This window comes from Neomonachus schauinslandi, chromosome 15 (genome assembly GCF_002201575.2).
Source record: "Neomonachus schauinslandi chromosome 15, ASM220157v2, whole genome shotgun sequence".
In the NCBI taxonomy this organism is placed as follows: Eukaryota; Metazoa; Chordata; class Mammalia; order Carnivora; family Phocidae; genus Neomonachus; species Neomonachus schauinslandi.
The window spans coordinates 12,562,824-12,589,777 of NC_058417.1; the positions used below are offsets into that span (position 1 = coordinate 12,562,824).

General features: G+C 58.4%; 2 protein-coding genes across 2 annotated transcripts in view; both read right to left on the bottom strand.

Moving 5' to 3' along the window:
• Nucleotides 1-1,088, bottom strand: part of TMEM11 (transmembrane protein 11) — a 13,237-nt gene extending 12,149 nt beyond the window's left edge. The window contains exon 1 of the mRNA XM_021694594.2: nt 1,013-1,088. Within this exon, the coding sequence (XP_021550269.1) occupies nt 1,013-1,074 (62 nt within the window). The 5' untranslated portion in view covers nt 1,075-1,088. The remainder of the gene's footprint in view (nt 1-1,012) is intronic.
• Nucleotides 1,089-14,898: 13,810 nt separating this feature from the next.
• On the bottom strand, nt 14,899-24,814 carry NATD1 (N-acetyltransferase domain containing 1). Its single transcript, XM_044921806.1, has 4 exons — nt 24,749-24,814; nt 22,058-22,088; nt 19,840-20,006; nt 14,899-17,963 (listed from the first exon to the last, which is right to left on the bottom strand). Exons 1-4 carry the CDS (start codon nt 24,812-24,814, stop codon nt 17,847-17,849), a joined length of 381 nt encoding a protein of 126 aa, XP_044777741.1. The 3' UTR covers nt 14,899-17,846.
• Between the last annotated feature and the right edge of the window lie 2,140 nt (nt 24,815-26,954).

Here is a 26,954-nt window from a genome sequence, read left to right on the forward strand (position 1 = left end):
GGGGGGGGGAGAGAAAGAGAACTCTTCTGGGTAATAAGCTTCTCCAAAGAGACAAAAAAAACGCAAACACCAAACTTTCTTGCTGACCTCGGCTATACAAACCAAGCCACAACACAATGGACAGAGCAGCTGAATCCAGGTGACTCCACCAATACAAATCCTTCCCCAAATTTCTAGTAGCTGAACAGCTTCTAGTGGCTTCTACTAGCTGAAACTGCTTTCCTGAAGCAAAAACTGTAAATTCAACACGAAACACAAAAACCATTCCAATCTCATCTTCTAGAAATCAGTTCTCCAAATCGAGATCCACCTCAGAAGAAACAAGCCCCTAGCTCCCTACCCACACATCATTCATTAGGAAAGGTCACTTTAAAGGACTTCCACGGCAGGGGCGCTTGCAGAAAACCCTCGAAAAGTCGCAAGAATCGAGGGTTCGAGGAAGCGGCCGGCTCTCGGCCCGGGAGACAAACTGGGGAAGGTTAAAGCTAGCCTGATAAACGTGCAGACCGCACTGCCCTTCCCGCCCGCAGCTGGCCCACTCGGTGAAGGCTTCCCTTCCTTCTCCCTCCCGGGAGCCATTCCTCACCACGTCAGGGGTCGCGGCCGAGATGGCCACGCTCGTGGCCAGGCGGGACGGGAGCTTCGGCCGCCGGATGCTAGGCGGGTCCCTTGGGCCTGCGCGGGGCTCCCGGTCCTTCCCGCGTGGCCCGGGCCCGGCCCGGCCCCTCTATGGACGCGGCCCACCTCGCCCGGCCCCGCCATCGTCACCTCCCCTGAGCCTTCCGCGGAGGCCGCTTCAGCCGGGCTAGAGCGGGTGCCGGCTCCCACCCAGATCCTGGATCGGCCGGGACAGGAACCCCTCGTACCCCGCAGGGCTACGAGGAGGGCGGGTGGGCGGAAAGGGGAGCCCGGGGACGAAGGCAGGGACAGCGCTGCAGCCCCAGGAGGCCTCACTGGCCTCCAGGCTCCAGAGCCACTCGCCCGGGGAAAGCGACAGGCCCCCGGATCTCACCTCTCACGGGCGCTGCCGCCACTGCTGCCCGGGCCAAGACGCCTCCTTCCCCAAGCGGCCATCTTGGAGACACTCAGCTCGCAAATGTCTCGCGCCAAGGCGGCCTCGGGATAGTGGGCGGACGGAAGGGAAATGTAGTCCGGGCCACAGCTCCGGACTGTACGGGAGGTGGAAATCGAGCCCCCCAGGACTACAATGTCCACCATGCATCGCGCGCGCCGGAAGCTCCGCCTCTTTGAGGTCGCCTGGGAAATGTAGTCCTCAAACCGGGCGGAGCGAAGGAGGCAACCTGGGAAGAGTCCTATTCAGAGCACCTTTTTAGAAATTAAAATTCCCAGAGTTCGCAGCCTAGGAGTCACAGGCGCCTTGGGCTTCAAGAGCAACGAGCTGGAGAGTGGAAAGAAAGTGCCTACAACTCCCAGAGCACCGCGCGGGAGGCGTCCCGCCGCTGCCCGCTGCAGTCGCCGAGGGGCGCCGCGCTTTCTGTGGGGCCCGCCCGCCGCTTCCCGGTCCTACCCGCGCTCGCCGCCCTCGCGCCCGTCCCGCCGCCGGCCTGTGCAGCCGCCGGCTGGGTCTCGCCCTCCGCGAAGGCGGCCCGACCTGCCCTTCACAGCCGCCTCTCCCCACTAAGGTCACCGAGGGGCCGGAGGCGCCACCGGCCTTTCTCAGAGGCCCTCGCTACTCCCGCCGCATTCCCCCGAATTCCCTGGACTCCAGGGATGCTGTGGGGACAAGACAGACGCGGTCCCTTCTGCCACGAAAGTCCCTGCTTACAGACTGTTGGAATCGAGAGTCTCAAAGCAAAGAAGAGAAAGAACCAAAAGTGATCATTGCTATGAAAGAAACAGGGTCCTTTATAGAGAAAAGCCCATTTGAGATAGGGCCACTTAGGCCCTTTGGTCTCCACCGCACAGCCCACTCCTGTCTTGGTGCGGGGACGTGAATATGATCAATCTTCTATTTCGGTGTCTTTGAGGGTATATGCAAGGTAAATCACCCCGCCTGGCGGGAGCCCTGCCCGGGACGTGGCATTTCCCTGCCTGGACGCTGCTGCGAAGAGTCAGGATGGACGAAACCCGACCCAGTGATTCATGGACGCTACTCCAACGGACCTCTGGGCTATTTGGAGGAGGAGCGTTCACAGTGTTGGAACTTGTCGTCTCTCTCCAGTTTTCCACAGACAACGTTTGGACACGTTAGTTGGTTCCATAAATATTTGAGCAACTCTTGTATGTCAAAATCTGTTCCAGGTTCCGAGATAGGAAAAAGTCTGGCGGAGCTCAGCACGCCCGGGCACGGGGCTGTCAGGCGTAGATGGCACTCTTAGCATTGAGGATGCCTCCGTATCTCCTTCCAGCTCACGTTCTACCATAGATTTAAATGCCTGAAGTCCTCTTACAGTCCCTCATTACCTATATGATGAACTTCAAGCTCCTTAGCACAATCTAGAAGCCCCTCCATAGTTTGGAGTTTGTCTATCTCGCCAGCTTCTACTGCCTCTCTTTCCTGCCTGGAACTTGCCAGGAGAGCGAATGCGTGCTTTCCGTAAAATGTCTTTCTCTCCCAGCCAGCTATCCTTTAGACTTCAGGCCTGTCTGGTACCTCAGAAGTGCCCGCTCAGGTCACACAACACGGCCTCGCAGTGCCAGTGTGTATGTGACACGTGGCTAGAGACCTCTGAACAATGATCACGCTGCCTCGTCATTACCTACAGACAGACCCGTTCTCTCTGGACCAGGGTGGTGGTGAAGAGGGTCTCTAGGGATTCTAGAACAGCTGGGTGTGAAGCCTGGCTCCACACTCTGCATCTAGGGCTGCTTCTATAACCTGTTTGTCAGTTGCCTTGTTTGTAGAGTGGGGGTGATATTAGTATCTCTCCTCGCAGGACTGCTCTGAGCATTACATAAGATGATACATGTATGGAACTTGCACATACATGTTACACAGGTAACAGCTGATGGTGATGTCACGCCAAGCCCTGTTCTAAATCTGTTAAGTGACTTAACCATTGATCTCCACAACAACAACGGGAAAGCGATGCTGTTATTATCAACATTGTTACTGTGTAAATGAGGAAACCGAGTCACAGAGGACCTGAGTGACTTTCCCAGGTCACCCTGCCGGTCAGGAGTGGTGCCGGCGACTGAACCGAAGCTGTCTGGTTGTAGAGATTACACTATGCTGTGGCGCCTCTCAGGAGGAGGCTGGAAATGCCATTGTCTTCATCAACGAGGACAGGTCCCAGGCCCATGTGTAATGCACAGAGGAAATGTAAGTAGGCAAACAGCTGTGCACCTAGGCTGATCGTCCCGCCTCCCCGGCTCTTGCACTTACCTTCTAGCAGGCCATCTGCTTCCAGTCGGCTGACATGAGCTGAGACACAGCCCCCTCACCCCGCAGTGTTGCCTCTGGATCACTCTTACTGCCCAGGCGTCTTCTGGAAGGTTTATAGGCAGGTTAGTTCACTCAGCCTGTAGTAACTGAGCACCCATTGAGGGCACAGCCTGAATGGTGGAAGTTGGAAGTCCTGTGGCCTCCCAGGCAGTGAAGCCTCCTGAAGAGACCCTTGAACTGCTCGCAGACAGAAAGCGGGAAAGGTGGGTCCTAGCTGGTGCTCAAAAATCATTGAGCACCCTTTTCATTCATTCATTCTTAGCAAATAAGTATTGAGTGCACTCTGTGTCACCCTCTTAGGCACCAGAGACACAGCATTTAGTAAGATGAACACTGTTCCTGGTCTCATGGGCTTTTCAGTCTAGTGCGATCACAACCCAGTACATATTTTCAGAGGATTTCTAAGAAGACACGAAGCAGGATGATGTAGTAGAGTGACTTGGAGACTATGGGGGGGGGGCGAGAGGAGATCTCTTTGAAGAGGTAACATTTGCCTGGGACCTGAGTGGAGAGAGTGTGGTCAGGTAGAGCTGGAGACAGAATGTTCTGCCCCGAGAGAATCCGCGTGGAGGCTCTGGAGTGTGAGCGAGCTTGATGTGTTCCAGAAATGGGACGGGGCTCACTGGAGCATGGCGAGGGACGAGAGGTAGTGGGTTTGCCTTCGGCTAAGTCACTTCCTGTCTTTGAGTTGCCATTTTCGCCTCTGTAAAATGGGTGTAACTTTCTCTGTGTGTTAGTCAGTGTCTAGTTCGGGGGCAAAGCCACTGTAGGTATTTCAGGCAGAAGGAGTTTACAGAGGTGTTGGGAGGGCAGGAGAAGCAAGGGGACAATGAGAACGCCCACAGACTAGTAACCGGCGGGAGCAGCTGTGGCCCCTGAGACTGGGGGAGCAAAAGAAAAGCTTGTGTTTCCCAGAACCGTGATTCCCACTTGCTGGAGCAGGAGCTGAGCGTCACAGCCCTGGGGCTGCTCCTGTCACCACGGCGGCCTGAGGCGCCACAGCGCCCTGGGCGGGATGGCTTCTCCCTCGCTGCCGTCCCCCGAGCCCCTGCCCGTGCCTGCTGTCGGCCGAGTCGCCGACAGGGGCGTCTGCGAAGTGTGCTTTGCAGGGTGGGATGAACAGGGCAGACGCATTGTCACACGGCGACCACGCACGCCTGCGGTGAGCACGGGCCACGACGTATGTGTGCTCGCAGGCCTCCCAGCACCTGGGAAGCCAGCAGAGACATCCTGGTAGACTGTGTTCACATGACGCTCTGGACTTAGGACTCAGAGCATCAGAAGTGAGCATCTTAAAAATAGAATTTTAATTCTGAGTGGCGTCAGATTCAAATGCAGTGACAGTAGGTTTCTCGGACCCTGCTCTTCCCGTGACCTAGTCCTTCACACCTGCTGGAGCTGTGGCTTGTTCCTCTCTTACGTGTCTTGTACAGATACTCCGACGTAGGCAAACGTATCCATCTACTACCAACAGCTGTCTCCTGTCACCCCGAGGGGGCATACTGTGCTCAGGCCGTGTGACTTGTGTCCACTTCCCCGTATCCTGGAGACCACTCTGGGCAGACACCGGATCTAACAGCACGCACCATGCCGTGCTCAGAGATGCCATGGTTTTATCAGGCAGCCTCCCAGTAGCGTTTTACTGTTCGAAGAGGCCTGCGATCCGTGTGCTTGCACAACTTCCCGGTGCCCGTGCAATGATTTCCTAAAGACGACTTGCTGGGTCAGAGGGCGTGGGCACTGGTCGCCTTGGTAACAATGGCCCGAGCACCCTCCACTCCCACCAGCAGGGGCTGTTTCCCCACAGCTCCACCAGCACAGTCTTCACGACGCCCCCACTGAGGCCCCAGACATTGGGGGCAGATGTGCTGTGCCCCGTCTAGGTTCCTGGCCCACGGACTCCATGAGCAGACAGACACGGCCCTTCTTTTCTGCGACCGTGTTTTGAGGTGGCTTGTTCCACAGCGGTAGACACCTGAAACAAGCCCTTCCTAAAATCCTGTATTGGCAGATGCTCTGCACTTGGAGAGACAGAAGCTGGCCTCCCAGTGCTCCGTGGTGCCCAAGCCCAGTCATGAGCCCAGCCGCAAGCAACCCAGTGTCCTTCCAGGATGTTCCTGGGGAGCCTCAATCCTCCCTCCTATCAGCATCCCACCTCGGACACGGAAAGGGCCCTGGTGTGTGCACAGCCCATACTCCTGGGGAACCGCAAGCTCATGCCTCTTATCGCACACCAGTTGCCCCAGGTCCACGGCCTGAGTGTGGAAGAGGCACACGTTGCCCCTAGTTGATCTCAGCGTCCTCCTCGGTGGAGACCGGTGGCCGTCAGCATGAGAGCAATGCCGCACAGCAGTCGCTCTGTGGGAGGTGTTACTCGGCCATGTGTCACCCAGACCCTGCTCCTTCCCACAACCTAGCACAGGTTGATAGAGGAGGACGAGCCCAAGGCCCCTGCCTCCGTTAGCCCGCCTGGCCCGCTTCTCACTCAGGGCTGGGCCAAACAGAGCAGGGGTACTGGAGGGTGACACGGGAGTTCCGGTGTTAATATGAGGAGCTCCTGGACAAACTGGGCCAAGATGGTCTGATGATAACAGTGCCTTTTTATAGTTCATGTGAGAGCAGGTGCCTCCTGGGGAGCGTGAAGTAGGTGAGACATCTACTCACAGGTTGACTTCACAAGCAGGGGCCGGGGGACCTCAGGGGAAGTGGCGATCTCAGATGTTCACAGGACATTAAAACTACCCTATAATCATTGCTAGGGCTGCCATAACAAAGTGCTACAGCCTGGGGGCCTTAAACCACAGACGGTTCTTTTTTCATGATTCTGGGAGCTAGAAGTTCGAGATCAAGGTGCCAGCGGGGCTGCTTTCTCCTGAGGCCTCTCTCCTTGACTTGCAGCAGGCCACATTCTCGCTGTGTCCTCACACGTCTCCCTGTGTCTCCTGCGTGTCCAGATTTCCTCTTCTTATGAACTCACCCGTCAGACTGGATCAGGGCCCTCCCATCTGACCTCATTTCACCCTACTCACTTTATTTTTTTTTTCAGGTTTTTTTTTATTTGTCAGAGAGAAAGCGCAGAAGCAGGGGGGAGGAGCAGAGGGAGAAGCAGACTCCCCGCTGAGCAGGGAGCCCCGTGTGGGACTTGATCCCACCTGGGGCATGACCTGAGCCGAAGACAGATGCTCAACCGACTGAGCCACCCAGGCGCCTCTACCCTGCTCACTTTAAAGACTCCCTCCAAATACAGCCACATTCTGAGGTCCTAAACTTCAACATACGAATTTGGGGCGGGGGGACATGACTCTGCCCAGAACATGTTTGGACTGAGGCCACCAAATGTTGCAAGGTTCCGTGCCCTGTGGTGAGCACTGCCAACATCCAGCCTAAAAGAAGCTGGAGAGCAGAGGGAATATTGCTTCGAGACAAGGACATGTGGGCTGACGCCACTTGCTCTGAGTCCCCTGGGCTGGGACGCTGTGGGCCGGTGGACGGCTGCATGTGAAGCCATTTGAAGGGGAGAGGCTTTGCTGGCAACCAAGGGGGCCGCACACGGAGAGAGGGACCGGCTTGTGCTAGGCCAGTTACATTCCCCGCCTGGGCAGGGGGAAATGGCAGAAGGGCTCTGACGCTATTTTAAATCCTGTCCTGCCCCAGGGGATGCCTGGAGAGAGAGGGGGACCCCACCAAGAGGATGGGCCACCAGATTCCTAGGGGTTGAAAGAAGAACTGGAAGGCCAGCCATCACAGGGAGTGGAATCAGAAGAACCTGGCCGTAGGCCTCTGCCCGAAGCACATAGGTGACCAGCAAATGTCATATTTAAACAGATGCTTGTCGGGCGCCTGGGTGGCTCAGTTGGGCGTCTGCCTTCGGCTCAGGTCATGATCCCGGGGTCCTGGGATCAAGCCCCGCATCGGGCTCCCTGCTCGGTGGGGAGTCTGCTTCTCCCTCTCCCTCTGCCCCTCCTCCTGCTGGTGCTCTCTCTCTCTTTCTCTGTCTCTCTCTCGCTCACTCAAATAAATAAATAAAATCTGAAAACAACAAAAACAAAAACAACAAGATGTTTGTACGCCCATGCTCTCGACAGCACTATTCACAATCACCAAAAGTTCGAACAACCCAAAAGTCCATCTGCAGATGAGCAGATAAACAAAACAAGGTCCATCCCCACAGTGAACTATCACTTGGCCATAAAAAATGAAGTACTGACATATGGTACAACATGGATGGACTTTGAAAATATGCTGCATGAAAGAAGCTGGTCACATGTATATGAAATGCCCACATAGGCAAATCTAGACAGAAAGTGGATTAGTAGTTGTGTGTGAGGGGCGGGGGGGGGGGGCAGGGGGGTGTCAGGAGAGGGAGTGGGGAGGGACTGCTGATGGGTACCAGGTTTCTTCTGGGGATGGAGAGAATGTTTTAGAACTAGGTAGAGGTGATGATCGGCATTTGTGCCAGATCCTTAGTCCACTCTTAATATTGCTTTTTGAATGGGGTCACTCTTCGAACCCTGAAATATAGTTATTTAAAAGAGAAACTCTAGGGGCGCCTGGGTGGCTCAGTCGTTAAGCGTCTGCCTTCGGCTCAGGTCATGATCCCAGGGTCCTGGGATCGAGCCCCGCATCGGGCTCCCTGCTTGGTGGGAAGCCTGCTTCTCCCTTTCCCACTCGCCTTGCTTGTGTTCCTGCTCTTGCTATCTCTCTGTCAAAATAAATAAAATCCTTAAAAAAAAAAAAAGAGAGAAACTCTATATTGACTATCTGAATGGAATGCCTGTATCACATGCACGATTCTGCAAAAATAAATACAATAAGAACAAAAAAAGATTATTAAATTCTAGCAAGATATTGTCGCTCCCCTAAAGCTCCCAGGAAAAGGGAGACACTTGCCCCCAAGGTGAGGGGTTGCCCTTTAACTCTGGGCTCTAGAGGGCCCAGAATCGTCTCACTGGCTGGCTGGCCTCTGAGGAAAGACTGCCCCACACTCTGAGTAAGGAGCACTCCCCAAAACCCAGTGGGGGGCAGGGGTGATTCTCTCCATCCAGGCCGGCAAACACAGGCTCCTTGTTCATATGCCCACACCTGCACATGGGCGGGGGGCTCCTCACAACTCCCTGGATTCCTCACACAGAGGGTCCCAGGGACTCTGTGAAATGTCCAGGCCCATGAGGCGGGAGGCCTGAGTTGGAGTCCTGACTCTGGCACCAAGCCAGCTAGGAGACTCCATTGTTCATTCCTTCAGCAAATATCCGTATGTCCCCGACACAGTGCCTCAGCAATGAACACGACAGGTGTGGTCCTGCTTTGGGGCTTTTGTTTCAGCGGCAAGAGTTGGTCAACAAACAAGGAAACAAGTAAGAAAAGTCCAAGGAGTAATATAGGTTCAGAATAAGATGGGGCATGAGGTAAAGAGTGCCCGGGGAGGCAACATTAGATGGGGACGTCAGGAAAGGCAGCATCCACCTTTCCTCTTGCCTAGAATATGGCTGTGATACCTGGAGGTACAGGAGCCATTTTGTGACCATGAAGCAACAAGCAGGAGGGCAAAAGCCAACATAGTAAGGAGATGCAGAGGAGGATGAAAAGAGCCTGGGCCTTCATCCTCCAGACTTTGTAATACATAGCATAAATGAAATGCCACTGTGAGTTGGGCTTTCCCAGCAGCTGAACACATGTCTAATTAAAACAGATCTAAATGACAAGGAAGGTGAAATTATGGTAATATTTGGAGGAAGAAAGTTTCAGGTAAAGGGAACAGAAGTGCAAAGGCCCTGGGGCAGCAACAAGCTTGAAGGATTTGAAGTAAAGGAACGAGGTCAGTGCCGCTGAACTGTGATGAACCTGAGGGACACGGGTGAGCAGGGGCTGCTTCAGGTCCCTCAGATTGTACCCTTAGTTCAGTGGGAGGGCACTGGACATGGTCTGATTGGGGTTTTAGGAAGATCTTCCTGGCTATTGTGTGGAGAGCAGCCCACAGGGCATAAGAGCTAGGTCGGGAGACCAGAAGGTCAGGTGAGGGAGGGAGGCTGGGCCCTGCCCTGGGCTGGCTGTAGTGGAGATGGAATCTGGGGACCATGTTTATACACACACACACACACACACCTCAACACATTGGGCGCTCTTCCACCCAGACAGACCCCAGTTGGAGTCCTGACCCTGCCACTTGTCAGCTGTGGACTCGGGGACACCTCAAACCTACCCATTTCTCGATCTTATTGCCCCGTTGTGATCCAGGACACTGAGGATCTGCCCTGAGCTAAGCTGCCTTCCCACCCCCAACCTTCACCTTGCAATCCTTTCTCCACACTCTAGCCACCATAATTCCTTTAAAACAAATATGAACGTGCCACTTCCCTGCTTACAAGCGTTCGATGAGTCCCCAGAAGCCTCAGCAACAATCTAGATGCCTGACCAGGCCTATGTGTTTGTTAAGCTGTTGTTAGTCTAACAAATAGACTGAACCATGCCTCAGAGATCAGATGTAATGCTGGGTGCTCCCTCCCAGGAGTCCGCCACTTCCTGAAGGGGAAGGGGAAGGGGAGATGGGGGAGGGGAGGCACCACCTTCGGAAAGCCTCCCTCCACTTTTGCTGGCAATTAACGACCAGGGAGCCTGGGAGATGCGTCTGTCTGTCCAGGAAGGCCAGGGAATGGAGTTTAGGTGACTTACCGAGTCCCTGCAACAATTTGTCCCCTGGCCACCCAATGGCAGTGCTCCCCTTTCTTCACTCGTACCCTCCGCCCGAGGGACACGCCCACACCACACCCCATTTCCGTTTGAGGCCTCCAGTCTCTTAGAGATGCAGCATGTTCTCCACCGGCCTGGGATCTAGAAGTAAAATCCAACTTACTGCGCACTCCGACCCAGAACGAGATGGTAGGACAGGGACGGGATCAACGCAGGTGAAGCTCTCAGCTGAAAAAGGGAGAGCAGGAGACGGCACGTCCCGGCGCGTCCCGTGGCAGCCCCAGGCCAGCCACAACGGGATCCCGAGGGGCAGGCGTCGTGGGGACCCCTGCCCTGGCTTGGCCCCGACTCTGCTCTTGGGGAGGACCCTCCCCGTCCTGTTTTCTCCGTGGCCACCTCTGAGGAGGGGTCTGAGGAGGGGTCTGCACGCTTTCTGCAGCCTGCCCCCATGGCCGTGGCCTCGGGGGCCAAGCCCTAGGCACATTCTTCGTTGGCAGTACAGTTCCCTCCAAGATTGAGGGAGCTCTCCTTTCAGGAAGATCCAGAGGACTGTGCCCGTCGCTCTTTCCTAACGTAGCTTTCCAAAAAGAAAAGAAAAGAAAAGAAAAAGCAGCTCCATTTCTTTGCTTTCTAATCACGTGTCTGTCTCTGCCTCAGTTTACCGAAGCTTAACCTCCGGAGCAGCTCAGACAGTGAGCTGGCGGGCCCAGGGAACACTGCATGTGATCTTGCGGGCGGCCGAGGCTTTGTCTACAGAACTGAGAGACCGTCAGGCCGCTGCTGCCTCAGACGCTGTCAGTTCGATTCCCTGCTCTTTGCGGCCACTAGCAGTTGTCTTTTCAAACACGGCGGGGCCTCCAGCCCTTTCCCGCACCTGCCCTCCATTTGCAGACTGTCCTCTCACACGCACCTCGTCCTCACGCCTTGCTGCAAACTGAAGGAACCCCCCCGCACACATCAGTATGGGCTTCGATCGCCTGAATGCCCCCTGAAAGCCACAGGCTCAGGAGCAGCCTGCTCTGCCCTCCAGGGCCTGGCGGGGGCCGGTGGTCACGGCGTTTTGCCCCCGCACACACGACGTGAGTCTCCACCTTTCCGCTGTGCTGTCCATCCTCTGCTGCCACCTCCTCTCCAGGCTCATTTCCTGCCTCCCTCACCTCCGGACACGTGCAACCTCAAAAGATGCCGTCAGCTACCTCACTGCTGGGCCTTTGCTCGTGCTTAATCTACCCAGAGCTTTCTTTCCGTTCATCTATCAGTCCACCGGTCCCTCCCTCCATCCAACAAACATTGTTGAGCGTTAAATCTGTGTCAGGCCCTGCTCCGGTCTGGGGATATCAAAGTGAGCAAAATGGAACACAAGCAAACTACTGTTCTCATGGGGCTTGTATCCTCGGAGTGAGATGCAGACAACAAATAATAAACAAGCTAAAATAAACCGGTTATACATAATGTAAGAAGAAAGCAACGATTGGCAAAACTGGAGCAGAATAAGGGAATCAGGAGGGGTGGGTAGCAGCTTAAAGGCGGCGCAGGATCTGGGAAAGGAGGCCTCACTGAGGAGGTGACAGTTGGACACAGACCTCAAGGAGGCCAGGGAGGAAGACCCAAGGATGGCGGGGAGAAGAGCATTCTGTGCAGATGGAAGTGCATGTGCAAAGGCCCTGAGGTGGGAGTGACTTTGCGGGTATGAGGACCCGCAGGGAGGCTTGTGTTGCTGATGAGGAGATGGGGTCGTGAGACCGTGAGGTGGGTCGTGAGACCCACCTGCTACGGGGCCTGTAGGCTGAGCCCTTCACAATACCCACCTATCTTTTAGCTTTTGACCTAGATATTCCTTCCTCAAGAGAAGCCTTCCGGGGCCCTCTGCATTGGTGTGGGCGCCTTGCCTGCGAACACCAGCAGTCCTATCAGAGTCTTCTTACCGGGTGTGTGCTTTCCACTCCTACCCTGCCCTGCGGGGTCCCCTGAAGATGGAGCCCCATCTGCCTTACTCACCCTCAGATCCTCACTGAATACATAATAGCTACTCCACGTGGGAATGGGATGGGCTTCCGAACTGCAGGGTCTCCACATGTGCAAGGAGGAAGGCTCTCTCTTCACAGGCAAATTCAACTTGGGAAATTTGAAAGAAGGGACCTGATTTTCTGACCTAGTTCATACTTTTAGTTGACCTTTTTGTCTTAACAGATCAAACACTGGTAAATTCTCTTTTCCCTGACTTATTCTAGATTCCAGAATGACCATGGAGAGGCTTATTCCTGTCCAGTCTCAGCGTCTTTCCACATCTAACCTGTGACTTCACTGTCAAGTGCCTTAAGAAAGAAGCCTCTTGGAAGGATCCTCCTCTGATCTCATGTGTTTCACCCTCTCCCTAATTCAGAGGATTGCTGAATCTCACCCACAGATCTCCCACCCAAACCCGAGCCACAGCCTACAAGTGTCCCCTGTCACCTACGACAAGCTCATGGCACCATGACGTGCCAAATGTGAGTCGTCGTTCTAACAGCCATGCGGAGTCGGCCTGGCATTGGGAGCTGTCATTCTGGATCATGCTGGCTTCAGCCATTGGTGTAGATGGATTGGCACACTATCAGATGCCCTGCCCCTCGCTGGCCAGGATATTTTATCCCGGCTACTCGTCTGGGGGCATCCACATCCCTGCCCCGCCTGGACCACACCTGCAGGCCACACCTCCCAGAGCCCTCGGCAGTGGGCGGCCTGTTCATTTCTGCCCAAGGGGGCACTGGCATGAGCCTACAAGACGGTGACGGTGTTTCTGGATCTGGGGTGTTTTTAACAGCGGTGGCAGCGATGGGTGGGCACCCACTCCGGGGTTTTGTTCGGGTAGCAAAGTCCTAGCAGCAGCCCAGCGATGGTGGCTTTCAGGGACACCTCATGCCCCAGCTCATGGCACCGCAGCCTCCCACACTACTAACATTCGGGTCATCTTCTCACGCTGGCTCCGCTCATCCTTCCAGCAGTGTGGTCGCCAGTCCCCTGCACTCAATCCCCTGTGTTTGCCGCACCTGATGCAGTCTCCGCTTTCACCCTACACGGACTGATGTTGTTCTTGGTCGGAGCTTTGGCCTCCGAGGAACGATCCCTCGAACACGGGAACCCGGGCTGGCTTTGTGACCGGACTGGGCTGGGGCACAGTCATGACCTCACTGCCCCCGTGGGGGAAGGTGACCCTGGAAGCTCAAAGCTGCTACTTGACCTCTCAGCTGGTTTCGGTGAGGGGTGGAGGCGCCTCCTGAAGGCCGGGCTTGGAGACCCGCCGGCTGCTGTCCCCAGTCACCGGGACGGGGACGACCGCTACAAATGCCCCGGGGTGGGCTGGATGCGGGGGCTGCAGCGGGGTCAGCAGACAGAAAGGGGTAGACTCGGCTCCAGGCGCGGCCACAAGACCGCAGAGCGTCCTCGGCAGCCGGGAACGCCTCGCTCTAATGTCCTGTAGCTGCGGGATGACACAAAGGCCCACGGAGCCCGGAGCTGGATCTGCTGGGGGCAGCGTGACGTCCCTTCACAGCCTCGCCGGACGCCGATGGGGAGCTTAGGGCGCTGACTGGGAAGAAGCGGGACCCTGAGAATAGTAGACGGGACGTTTGTGTGGACTTGAGCAAATCCGAGAAGGCTGCCCCGAGGAAGGAGCAACGTGAGCGACTGAATGGTTGGATGCTCCCTCCTAATCCCCGCACGAAGTCGTCCTCGCGTGCCCAGCGGGCCCCCCTGCTTAGCTATGTAGCTTCTGGCTCAAGACAGAACCCACCTCAACCTTCCAAATGAGCAGGGAGGTTGCCAGAAGGGTTAGGTGTGTATTGCTCTCGGAGACTGTCACCTAGGGTAGACATTAAGACCTAGGACCCCCGAGCCCAGCATCATCTTACAAAGAGGGCGGGGACCGGGTGTGGATCCTGCTGCTCTTGCTGTCTAGCTATGTGGGCTGCAGCCTAGTGACTCCCCCATTTTGGGCCTCAGTTTCCTCATCTGTAAAATAGGCCTAAGAACTGGGCTCTCACGGCACCTGCCATGACAGGCTGGACAAGATTTTTGAAGGGCCTTCCTCTTCTTCTTCTGTTCGGGGTAGCACTGTAATCCCGAGTGGGAACTAGGAAAACTCCTATTCAGGGGTCCCTCCCTCCCTGGGCAGCGGGGTGGGGGGCAGGGAGTGGGACAGACACAGGACGTGGCCACGTGGCCCTCGAGCGCAGCACCTGGCTCCCCCAGGGGCCTGCATAGGAGCCTGCCTCCCCCCACGGGACCAGAAGCCCCAAAGGAAGGCTCTTTAGTGGGGAGAGGGACATGTCCAAGAGCAGTAGCTGAGGACACGTGAGGGGACATCACAGCCTCTTCCTGGCAAACCCCGTCGGGCTGCTCCGCGGGCCCAGCGCTGAGAGCTTGGCCACAGCCCCGGGAAGCGGGAGCTGTGACATGTGAAAGGAAAGCAAAGTCCCCAGATCCTGATGCCACTGTGGTCTTGCTGGGAGACCTTAGCCAGGCCCCGGGTGCCTGTCAGAGCCTCGCCTTCTCCACCGGAAAACAGGGGCCTCGCTGCCCATTAAACACGAGGCTGAACACCAGGGACCGGGGACAGAAGAATGGAGAGCGCCTGCCAAGCCTGCCTTTCCCCCTCCTTCCTCACACCCCATGGCTCCTGAGCGTCCTTCCTCCTCAGTAAAAGGGGGGCCAGTGATCAGACTGCCGTGGAGATGGAGCAGGACGGTGTGGGGGAGAACAGCCCCCCGGCCCGAGTGCCCACTGTGCGGCTTCTAGAAGCACTCCTGGAGCCCGCGCACTCGGTCACACCTTTTATTGAAACGTATGTCATGCAATCTGTTCAGGAGTTTGAAAAATAACAAAGGGAGCAGGTCTGGAGATGGGCCTTGGCCCAGACACCACCTGGAACAGGTCCTGAGTAGGAAAGGCACATGAGTTACCAGCTATTTTGACCGGGCAAGAAAAAGAACCCCGCCCCCAGCAAGACATGGCAGGAGAGCGCAGGGCCTTTGGGGCAATCTGCTGGAAGGGGGGGCCAGGGTCAGATCCCCAAGCGTCCCCCTGCCCCTGCAGGTGGAAGTGGCCCTCGTGACCTGCCTGCCGGGGCAGGGCTCCTGGAGCAGGCCGGATGGGTGCAGGCAACACTGGAGCACCAGAGTAGCACCAGGGGGCTGGGCTTGGGGCTCCGGGCCTGTGTCTGCTGCAGACCAGGGTCCCAGCCTCGGAGGGCAGGCCGCTGCCGTCTTGAGGCTCTGCTGAAGACTGAGGGCGGGCTGGACGCTGTGGTGGGGGCGGCGGTACATTAAGGCAGCTGGACGCGAGGAGGTTCCAGGTCACTCCTACAGGAACTGGGGACAAGCTGTTCCTGGGCCCGGGGCTGATCTAAGTCCCCCGAAGCCCTGCATGTCTCCTGGTTCAAGTACTGCTTTGTGTGTATGCTGCCCAAGTGTGGCATGTCACCTGCAGTTAAGAACAAGGTTCCGGCTGGGACCCATGGAGGACTGGGACAGGGCTGCCCTCTCAGCGCCACCTGGCTCTCTGCTCCCGTTCGCCCTGCTGGCCCCGGGGACCTCCCCGGGGTCCCGTGTGCTACTGCTGTAGGGCTCCCTGCCATGGCTGGACTGGGAGGGCCTTGGGCCCAAGTCCCCTCCTGGAGCTGGTTCACCTCACCCTGTACGCCACAGAGGGAAACAGCCCCCGTTTTCTCAGCTACTGGGCAGTTTTCATGCCTGAGTCTGTGTTTGACCTTGGGAAGGCATGTGTGGGTGGGGAGAGGGAGGGGAAGGGGACCATAACCCACCTGCCCCAGGAGTCAGAGGGAGAAGGCCCGGACTGGCCCATCTGTCCACTCTTGGGCCTACAACCCACTCTTTCCTTGAGCTGCGCCAGGGGTGGGACACCCCCAGCCTGGGAGGGGACTCAGCAACTGATCCTACTTCCTGCCAGAGTTCTTCCTGGCCGCGGACCACCAGCAGAGCAGAGGCCCAGGGGCTTCTCCGGCTCCTCACAACAGCCCTTTGCCAACAGCACTGAGGAACATGGTGGGAAAGGCGAGGAGTGCCCTCAGTCCTCGGGGAGGGGAATTCTTAGAGGCCAGAGTGGGGCTGGGAGTGAGCACATGGGAGGCAGTGGGGGATGCTGAGGATCGTGCCTCTCTGGGGCTCAGGGACGCCCCGTGGGCAGGCTGCCCGGCCTCCGTGCATTTCCTGATCTAGATGCTCCTGCCACTGGGTGGGAAGGGGTGTGTGCAAATGTCTGCGGGGGCGGGGGGGGGGAGCCCCTGAGCTGCGTCGCTTGTCGTGGTGAGCTCGGCGGGAGCCGAGAGCGGGAGCGAAGAGGTGAGTGTGAAGGCAACCACGGGCCGAGGTCCGCTACAGCGAGTCAGAGAAAGTGAGGGGTCACCGTGGCCACCAGGCTCCCCAGCACACACACCTCCCCAAGCCCACCACCAGCCAGAGGCCTGGAGGGGACACGGTACCCCTGGGGAGGTGCTGTTAACTGATGTCTCAGCCCCAAAGGGACTCTGACTCCAGGGTCACCCTCCAGCCCCACAGAGAGGCGGGCATGGATTTGACCCTTGTGGGGAGGAGGGCACAGGAGGTCAGGACCCCGAGCCCTCACCAGCTCACAAAGCCTACGGAAGAAAGGGTGCTGGTGTGCACCTCCCAGGCCATTACCAGGAGAGTTGGTCTGGGAGGGACCCTGGGATCCCAGGCAGGCAAGAGAACATGCCCAGCCAGAAGCTTGCCACAAAAGAGAAAGATGCTCCGATGTCCAATGTCCACAAAGGAAATCCCTCCACAGAAATGTTTCTTCCCTTCGGGTGGTGAGGACGCTTTTGTGAGGACAGTGTGCCTCCCTCCCACCTGAGCTCCAAAGGGTCCTCTGTGAGAAACCCCACCCACAGGGCGGCCAAGAGGCCGGCGAAAGGGGGGCTCCTGGTGCTTGGTGCTCGGGGCGCGCCTGGGGCTGGGTCCAGGCAGACCGGGCAAACAGGGAGGGCGGCCACGGGGGACCGGGACCTCGATTTCCTGCCAAGCTGACAGACGAGGGGGCAAGGAATTAAGGGAACAGGTACCAAGGAGAGAACAGCAGCCACTCCATGGCACACAGCCCTGCACATAGCGCCGGGTGAGCCGTGGCCGGTGCCCAGTGCACGCCCCGCACACCTTGCCCGTGAAGGAGCGGTGCCCCTCGCCTTGGCGCGTGCCCCCCGGCGCCGGGGGGGGCAGGAGCTGGAGGAAGAGAAGGCTCGCTGCCACGCCCCTGGAAGCTGGCACGCCAGGTTTCTAACTGCTCCTCTCCACTCAGGGAATCCCCTTCTCGTCCGCACAAAGGACACAGCCTAGGTGGTGGCAGCAGGGGCCCCAAATCAGCCCTCCTGCCGATCACAGAGCAGTGAGCAGCAGGTGGGACCCAGACCGGCCCCAGGGACAGCCCTGGCCACCTTGCAGTCCTGGCCGCAGGCCTCCGCCGGCCCACCCACGACAGGCGGGGGTGGCCCCGTGAGGAGCCAGCCAGCGTCTGCAGAGTGACCACCGCCGGGACCTCGGCTGCCCGGCCTCCCCGTCACTGGGGACCACTGCCCATCGTCGGCCGGCAGCCTCCGGGGGCCACCGAGGAGCGTCCTTACAAAAATAACTCTGAGTCCGTCCCCTGCGGGGAGCAGGTTTCCTGAGAGCACGCGGAGGGCCGGGGCGAAGGCCGCGAGGAGAGGTCTGGCACGGAGGGCTCCTGCCCCGCGGGGCCGGGGCTATGGCTGGAGGCGCTCCAGGTACTGTGGCAGGGGGTTCTCCTTGACGTACTTCTGGATGTACCAGCACGTGAGATGGGCCTTCAGGTCCTCCTCCACTACAAAGTCCAGAGCAGCCTGGCGGCCGGGCAGAGAGAGAAGTGGTCAGTGCCCGCAGCCCGGCCCCCACGCTCTCCCGGGCGCTGCCCTCCGAGGGCGGGAGCTGGAGGCCACGGGACGAGGCCACGGGACGAGGGCGGGAGCTGGAGGCCCCTGCCGCCACCCTTCTTTTGCAGCAGGGGAAACCGAGGCCCAAAGCTTGGGCAGACTGCCCGAGGCCACGTGACCCCGAAGAGGCTCAGCCAGGATCGGATGCAGAGGCCCTGGGAGGGCAGCCCAGTGAGCCCAGCAGCAACGTGCGCATGGCTCCATGCGTCTTGAAGGGCGCCAAGCAGGCACTAAGCCAGAGAACGCCTGACCCCGCACCGCGTCTTGCCGGTCCCCCAGCCCAGCCGCGAGGCCTGGCAGCCAGCGCACCCGCCCCATCGATCTCGGGGCCTCTGTGCTCGCCAGGCCTGCAGCTCTTTCCGTCATCTTCACGCGGCCACTCCTTTGATGCCTCGTCCTGGAACCTTACCCCCTGGAACCTAACCAGGAGCCCCAGGGCTCCCTGCACCTCGCAGAGGTCACGCTCAGCTCTTAGTGGGCTTCCGAAGCCCATCGGGGGAGGGGGAGGGGGGCGGGGAGGGAAGCAATGAGGGTGGCAGCCTGTGGCCTTCGTCATAGCTCTGGCTGATCTCCCCAAGGAGCTCAGGAGACGGAGAGCGAGGGCGCGCCCGGGGTACCCCCTGCCCCCGGTGCCTTGCAGGATGTGCTGCACACAGCTGGTGTTTAATAAGCGTGTGCTGAAACGAAGTGGAGGACAGCCTGGGTGGGACTGGCTGGTCTGATGAGGGAGGAGCAGCATTTACTGAGCACCTACCAGGACCCTGGGCTTACATGCCGGCCAGTTTGAACCTCCAGCTCCACTCGCCCGAGCAGGCCTTGTCGCATCTCACCGTCCACACCCCATCTCAGGGCTCACAACCTGAGACCCTCGAGAGACAAGATTCCAGTCTATTCTCCCATTTCGCAGAAAAAGAAACGGAAGGCCCAAGAAGGCCTCGGAGGCCACACGGTGAACACCTTCGTGCCCTCAGCAGGCAGGGCTCAGGGGAGACACGGCCGGGGCCGGCCGGCAGATCCCACGCCTGGCCTAGGCTCCGCAGCATCAGGGAGGGGTGCACCCAGCTCCATGGCCCGCCTCCCCTCTGCCCAGGTCAGTAACGCCCAGAGTTTCCTCAGCACAACACGGGACAAGCCCCACAGAGCAGCTCAGAGGCGGGGCCCGTTTAAAGGAAGAAGACAGCTGTGTCTGCAAGACCAGGGCATGAGTCGCTGGCCCCAGGGGACAGCAGCTACATGGGGCGGAGGGGACAGGGGAGAGGAGGAACGGAGGCGCGAGGTGGGCGTGCAGGTGGGTAGAGCAGCCAGAGGCCAGAACAGGGGCCTGGAGCAGCCCTCAGGGCCACGAACGGAAGGCCATTCTCTGTTCCAGGCTGCAATTACCCGAATTAAAGCCACACCTGCTCTCCAGCCGGCCTGGGCTCTGGGGTGCTTTGGGGATGGAGGGCTTGGGGGCGAAATGGGACGCAAGCCGTCGTTCCCGGACTTTCCTTTATCTCCTCGTTCAGTACGGATTTACTGAGCACCTATCACTTCTGTGCCGGGTGCCGGGGCCCCGGCCATGAGCTCCTGCCGTATATAGCAGGTGTCCGTGGCCCCGGACGCTTAGCTCTACAGAACCCTAAGGCCTGGGCCCAGACCTGCTGCCTCCCGCCCCAGAGGGGCCGGGGGAGGGCAGAGTGTGCTGCCGGCCCGTTGTCCACTCCCAGCTGTAACCTGTTGGCAAGGTGGGCACCGTCTGCCCTCTGGCCACGACGCAGGCCCGGTCGGCCCCGTCTCCGCACCCTACCTTAGCCAGGTGCTTGGCGATGCCACGGCCGCGGTAGGCGTCGGGGACCTCGGTGTGCTGCAGGTCCACGATCCGCTTGCCCACATACTCGTAGAGCAGGACAGCCCGGTCGTGACATCCTGCAGAGGGAGGGTGGTGAACAGGTGAGGCCCCGGACACGCTCGGGGCTTAAATCAGGCAAATGGAGGGATGGGCGTTCGGAGCCAGGGTGCCGGAGTTGGACCCGGAATGACCTCTCTGTGCCTCAGTTTCCTTATCCATAAACTGGGGGATGTACTAAAGCATCCTCATCATGTTTGGAAGATTAAGTGAGCTCATCTCTACACAACGCTGAGAGCAGTGCCTAGAACACACGGAGCACGTGAGCCTCTGCTGTTGTAAGCCCAGCCAGCCAGCCAGCCAGCCAGCCTATCCGTCCATCTGTGCCTTCACCCCTGTATCCAACCATTCCATTCAACAGATGTTTACGGAGCCCCAGGCACTGTTTCTGGTCCTGGGACTCAGCTACAAACAAGCCAGACAAAGAGCCCTGCCCTCGGAACTCAGTAGAAGGGGAGACAGAGGATGAACAAGAAAAGCAAGTTAATGTGCAGCGGGGCAGGGGGTGGGGCAGGGGTGGAGGGAGTGCTGGGTAGAAACAGGAAGGAGCAGAGGGAGTCGGCCATGCGATGTCTGGGGGAACCATGTTTCAGCAGAGGGAACAGCCAGTGCAAAGGCTCTGAGGCAGGAGTGGGTCCGATGTGCTGGAGGGCCAGTGAGGAGGCTGGGGTGGCTGGAGCAGTGTGGGCGAAGGGGAGGGCAGGGAGGTGACAGGAGCAGGTGCTGCAGAGACTTTAAGTCACTGTGAGCTGGGGGCCAGAGGAGGGTCCTTGGCAGGGGAGGGACGGGAGGTGACTCAGGGTTTCATGGGATCCCCCTGGGCGCCGCGAGAACAGACCAGGGCAGGCGCAGGGAGACCAATGGGACGGCTACTGCACTAGCCCAGGTGAGCGATGCCGGGGACCCAGGCATGGGCAGAGGCAGTGGGGTTCAGGAAGGCATTGGACTTGGACGGTGTCGTGAAGGTGTAGCCGGCAGGACTTGCCAGTGACCTGCACGTGGTGAGAGAAAGAGGGGTTGAGGACAACTCCACGGTTTATCGTTTCAGGCCGCTGTAAGTGTACAAGGGAAAAAATAAAGTGGATTGGGGGCAAGACAGGGCTATTTAACCAGGGGCAGGCTGGGGAGATCCCTCCAAGAAAACGTCGGAGTTGAGGGGGTGGCTGAGGGAGGGAAAGGCAGAGGACAGGCTCGATGGAAAGGCCCTGAGGTTAGAAAACACAATTCACTGGCTCTAAAAGAAAACATCAATGCCAAGCGTCCTTCTTTAATTTTTAAAAGCAAATAGTCTTTCGTGTGTTGTAACTTTAAAGCATCCTAGAGAATTCGCTCCTCAATGCTGCCTGGGCTCCCAGCCCGGGGCGAGCGTGGAAGGCTGACAGGCCAAGAGATACCAATGACCAGACCAGGGTCTCACAGCAAATTGGACACGGCAACAGGCTCTGATCCCATGTGGGAGGCTTTCTGTTTCTCCCCAAAGCTCCAGGAGGAGGCTACAATTCATCTTCCCATTTCCAGATGGGGAAGCTGAGCTCCAGAGATCCAAGGGCCACAGGGAGTCCCAGGTGAGGCCGGCGGTACCCGGGCCTCCTGACCCTCAGCCCCGTTCTCTTTCTGCCCCACCTAACACGCCTCCTCTCCCCTGCCTCCAGGCCTTTGCCTCCGCAGTTCCTTCTGCCTGGAACGCCCTTTCTCCTTCTTGGCCCCAGTGAGGGTGGCCCCAGTCCCGCCTCCTCCCCACACTTCCAGATCCCCAGCGTCTCCTCCTCACGTCCCCTCTGTGGCTCTGCGGGCCGAGCTGCGGCCAGGGTCCAGCGGTGGCCTCCACTCCACCTGCCCCTGCTGTGTGGCATGGGACTTGGCTCTTGGCTCCCACATCTGTACCGGGAAGTCAGTTCAGCTCACCCAGTACAGGAGAGCAGAGATCAGGAGGCTATTTTGGGCCTGGGCTGGTCACCGGTCACTGAAGGACTGCTGCGTTGCCTGCCCTGGCCATTTAAGGACCCCAAAACTCAGAGAGGGCCTACTATGTGTTAGGCGGGGTTTTGAGTGCTGTGCCTGCAGCTGTGAAGGAAACTGACTACACCTTCCCTCATGGAGAAAGACAGGTAAACAGTACCATCATAACAGTAGAACTCGAAGGTGATAAGCTGGAATACAGCAGAGAAGGCAGGAGGGCTGCCATCTTAAATGGAGTCTACAGGGGGGCGCCTGGGTGGCTCAGTTGGTTAAGCGACTGCCTTCGGCTCAGGTCATGATCCTGGAGTCCCGGGATCGAGTCCCGGGATCGAGTCCCACATCGGGCTCCCTGCTCAGCGGGGAGTCTGCTTCTCCCTCTGACCCTCCCCCCCCCATGTGCTCTCTCTCATTCTAATAAGTAAATAAAAAAATCTTAAAAAAAAAAAAAAATGGAGTCCACAGGGAGGCCTCTTTTGAGCAAAGACCTGGGGGAGGTGAAAGATCCGATCCAAAGGGGAATGTGGGGGATGAGCTGTCCAGGTGCCCAGAACAGCATGTGCAAAGGCCCTGAGGCGGGATGTTGGGGTATCAGTGAGTGGGAGGAGCTGAACCCGAATGAGGGAGGGAGAGCAGTATGAAGCCACGCAGGGCCCTGGCTTTCTCCGGCTGGCCTCTGGGGAGATTACAGGCGGCTCAGACCTGAGGGGCCCTGCCACGGGCAGTCCTGTGTTCGGCTCTCTCCACACACTATTCCTCACCACAATCTTACAAAGTGCAGAAGAGTCTTACAGCCCTGTGTACAGATGGGGAAACTGAGGCTCCAAGAGGCAGTCACACAGCCTGGCAGCATGCGGGGCTGAGCTCACTTAGAGTTTGCTGGCTGAAAGAGGTACAAAAAGGCATCTGGGGTCACTGGGGTGGACATGGGCTATCTGTGAGGGGAAAAGCTCTGTAGTGAACCCTCCTGCTGACCCGGCCACAGCACCTGACCTGGGGAGGAAGCAGACCTGTCCTATGGCTGGGCACCCACCTCAGCCCTAGAGGGGCAGCAAACGTCACCCCGTCCCAACCACCCACACCTGACACGGTCCAATCCACCCCCACCCCCCCAAACCGGCCTGGAGAGCCCCAGGAAATGGCCAGCCTCCCGTGACTCAGGGCAAGATCCTCAAGGTCCTCTGGGCCTTGCCTTCCTCTCGGACTCTGATCTGACCCTTCAGCACGTCCATGGACATAACCTTCAAAACGTGCCTGGAATCAGGCCACCGCTCGCATCTCCACCGGCACCCCCTTCCGGCTGCCTTGCTGGCTTCCCTGCATCCGCCCGCTGGATCCCTGTCGGGGCCCTGGTCCAGCCACACTGGCCTTGCTGTTTCTCTCACACACCCAGCTCTTGACCCCCCAGCCTTTGCCGAGCTGTCTGGGTCGCCTGCTCCGGCCCCAGACCCTTATCTGGGCCAGGTTCCATGCGCTGCCAGAAACTCCAAGCCTCACTGGCAAGGGAGTCAGTGTTTGCCACTGGGGGCCCTAGGAACAAGCCCAGGGCAGGGCGGGGCCCCGAGTTCCAGTCCCGGCTCTGCCAGGTGACCTCAGGCCAGTGCTGATACCTGTGTCCAATCCCTCACCTGTCCTGCCTGGGACAATCGCTACCACCCTCCCGGACCTCAGAGTCACGTCGAGATCATGAACTGTAACTAGTTTTGAGAAAAGTGAAAGCTGCTCTGCTCGTGGGGACTCTGCCCTGGGTTTCTCCATTCTGGGACCCTCCACTGGCCCCAACTCAGGACCCAAGTCCCCGGGAAGTTATCAGGAGAAGGGGTCACCGAGAAATTGTCGGCCCTGGCAGGTGGGGAGAGAGGAGCTGGGAATCTGGGTGGGAGATGTGGGATCTTTGCAGAGGGACATGATCCCCGCTCTGGCCAAACCCACCCTGAGAGGAGGGCCAGTGGGTCCGAACCCCCAGGCAGAGGCAAAGCCAGAACCCGGGCCTCCGGGAGGGGCGATACATGAGCAGCTCGGAGGGGATGCCGACAAAGGGGCTGGGGCCTAGAGAAGTGTAAGGGGCACAACCCAGCACGGCCAGGAGGCCCTGAGGGCAGAGCCTGGCAGTTACCCAGGCAAGTCCATCCACACACCGGGCTGGGCCCCTCGCCACACCACGCATCCTCTCCCGCCCTCCCTGCTCAGGAACACTGCTCTAGGTGGGTATCATGGGACACGGTGGGGTGGCAACATGGGGTCATGTACGGGCCTCATACCCAGGATTGGGATCTGAATGCCACGAGACTGGCTGCTGCGCTTTCAGTCCTGCTGCCTTTGGGGGTGCCGACGGAGGCCAGAGGTACTTACTAACTCTCTGGGGCCTCAGTCTTCCCATCTGTAAAATAGGGGTCAGGAAGGATGTGGAAAGCACCAGGATCCTAGGACACCTCCCCCGCCCCCCCATGACCCTCCTCCCTGCAGCACGTGGGACAGTCAGCCCTGGCTGGGAGGGGAGAGGAAAGGCCAAGGAAGGGACCTCCCAGGGGTGGGGGCTCAGTTCTGGCTTAGATGCCTCCTGGCTGTGTGCCCTGGTTTCCCCCCCTATGGAATGCTGATGCACAAGCTAGTGTTTCAGAACGTGGATGTGGGCGCCAGGCCTGGGCTCCAGCATCGTCTCACACTCCATGTCAGTAAGAGCCAGCCACGCTTCCTTCTGCATCTGTCCAGCCCTGCTCACGATGTCTGGACTAATGCAGTAGCTACCTCCCCACTTCTGTCTTGTGCCACACAGTCTGCTCCCCTGCGAGCAGCCGGAAGGAGCCTGGGACGTCCCACCCAGCCTCTACTCAGGACCTTCCCAGGCACCTACCTCACTGGGAGTCAGAGCCAAGTCCTCACTGTGGCTTCTGTGGCCCCCGTACCACTGGCCCCCCATGACCTCTTGACCTTGTCTGCTGCTATTCCTCCGATCTCCCTTCTCCATTACTCCACTCTCGTGCTCTGGATACACACCAGGCAGCGCAGCCCCTTTGCTCCTGCTGCTTCTTCCTCTTGGAACGCTCTTCCCGCTGGAGCTCTTCCTTCCTTGCCTCCTTTAGGTCTTTCTTTAACTGGCACCTTCCCAGAGCGGCCTCCCGGACACCTGATGGGAAACAGCAGCCCTTTCCCGGCACGCCTTTCTGCTGCCCTGCCTTACTCTCACCAGGCCCTTGCGTTCCAGCACGCTTCACCCTTCAGTTAGTGCCCGCCACCCCTCCAGACTGTCAGTCCCACGAGCACTCAGCTCCTAGGGCAACGCTTGGCACACAGTAGGTGCTCAACAAGGACTTGTGGAATGAATCCCAGTTCTTCCAGCTCCAAGGTCCAAGACCCTGAGCAACTGCGTCACTTCCCTGTGTCTTGGGATCCTCATCTGTAGAACAGGAAGAGCAGTTTCCCCTGAGCCCACCCTCACATGCCCACAGCCTGCCTGGGACACAAGGGCTTCAGGGCAGATGCTCCAAGCCTGCCCTCATGCACAACCAGAGTTTGCTGGAAGCTTATCAGCACAGCCCTGCCAGGGGGACGCCCCAGAGCCCGCCCCAGGACCTGGGGCTGCTCTGGCTCTCAGCCGAAGTGGTCACCTCTCTCAGTGGGTACAATGAGCCAGTCTCCAGGGCCTGCCCTGCGGTTCGGGAGACTCTAGGACACGCTCTTCCCCTCCCGAGCTGAGGCAGGACGGGGCCCTGACACCGAGCAGCTCCCCCCCACTCCCCGTATACACACCCAGCCCCCACCTTCCAGGCTGGAGAGAAGCTGGCGGCCTCCCACTCCTCCCTGGGCTTGGCTGGGGGATCCCCAGGCCATTTTACAGTTAGCCATTTGGGGAAGGCAAGAAGACAAGTTTAGAAATATGGCGAGGCACGTCCAGCCTCGACCATGGCCAGCTCTAGAGGGCTGCTGTCCCTTGGCTGTACTGATTGGCCAAAAAAAAAAAGAAAAAAAGGAAAACCCCAAACATTCCCTTTTTCTTCTGTCTCTGTGAATGTATAGAGGAGCCTCTTGAACCCCCCACCCCCCAAGAGAACCAGAGGCCTCTCTGGAACCTCAGAAAAGAAGATCTGAAAAACCACAAGGACCCTCCACACAGGAATGGCCAGCCCTGAGTGTCAAGGTTGGCTGGGCCACGGTGAGCGCCATGCTGGTGGAAGGACTTACATCCACACGGGAAGAACCCCGTGTAAGGTCATTTGGGCCCAGGGTCGAGGTCTGGCACTTTGTGATACAGGGCAAGTCACTCCTTCCCTCTGGTTCAAACCTCAGTTTACTCATCTGTAATGTGGGGTGAAAATGCCCCCATCACAGGGATGTGGTGGGGCCTGAGAAACGTCCATGCCCCAACCCCAGCCCCTCCTGACTGCGTCCCAGGGCAGGCTGGACAAGCCCGGTTCCGGGAGTCAGACCAGGTAGGATCTTATCCCAGCTCTGCCCTAACTCACTGCCTGACCTCAGGCAAGCCTCTCCCTTTTCGGAGGCTCTGCCTTCCCTTCTCATAAATGGGCACGATGGCCTCTGAGGGCCCTTCTGGCTTGGACACTGCTACCGGGGGCCCAGCTGGGAGGGAAGAAGAAGTTATTAACGCAGAGAGGGGGTGCACAGGGAGGTCATGATCCTGGATTTTATAACTCTATTTTCTATCCCCCAGACCTCTTAGGGTGGAGGGGGGATGGGTGAGTAAGTGGTGGAAACTTTCTTTACAGGAAATGAAGACTTGACTGCTTTCTGGTTTTAAAAACCACCACTGGTCCATGTTGAGCGGCATTTGCTATGTGTTGCCAGTGCTGTCCTAAGCCTCCTTTACTCTCCGGACAGCATTTCACCCCTACAACCAGGGGACAGGTGTGCACTGGTGTTACTCCCATTGCCGAGATGGAGAAACTGGGGCACACAGAGGTGAGGCAACCTGGCCAAAGGCTCAGAGCCCACAGGGCTGATGGTGACACCTTCCCCTCCATAGTCCCCACTGAGGCAGACACCCCTGTCTCCCTCAGCCCGGGTCTGCCCAGAAGATTCCCCCAACCACCTCCATGCAGAAA

Coding starts and splice junctions, on each gene's coding strand:
- NATD1 (XM_044921806.1), bottom strand. CDS start 24,814: ATGGGGGGCCAGTGGTACGGGGGCCACAGAAGCCACAGTGAGGACTTG. Junction 22,089..24,748: donor TGGCTCTGACTCCCAGTGAG/GTAGGTGCCTGG, acceptor GCTGTATTCCAG/CTTATCACCTTCGAGTTCTA. Junction 17,964..19,839: donor TCGCCAAGCACCTGGCTAAG/GTAGGGTGCGGA, acceptor CCCGGCCGCCAG/GCTGCTCTGGACTTTGTAGT.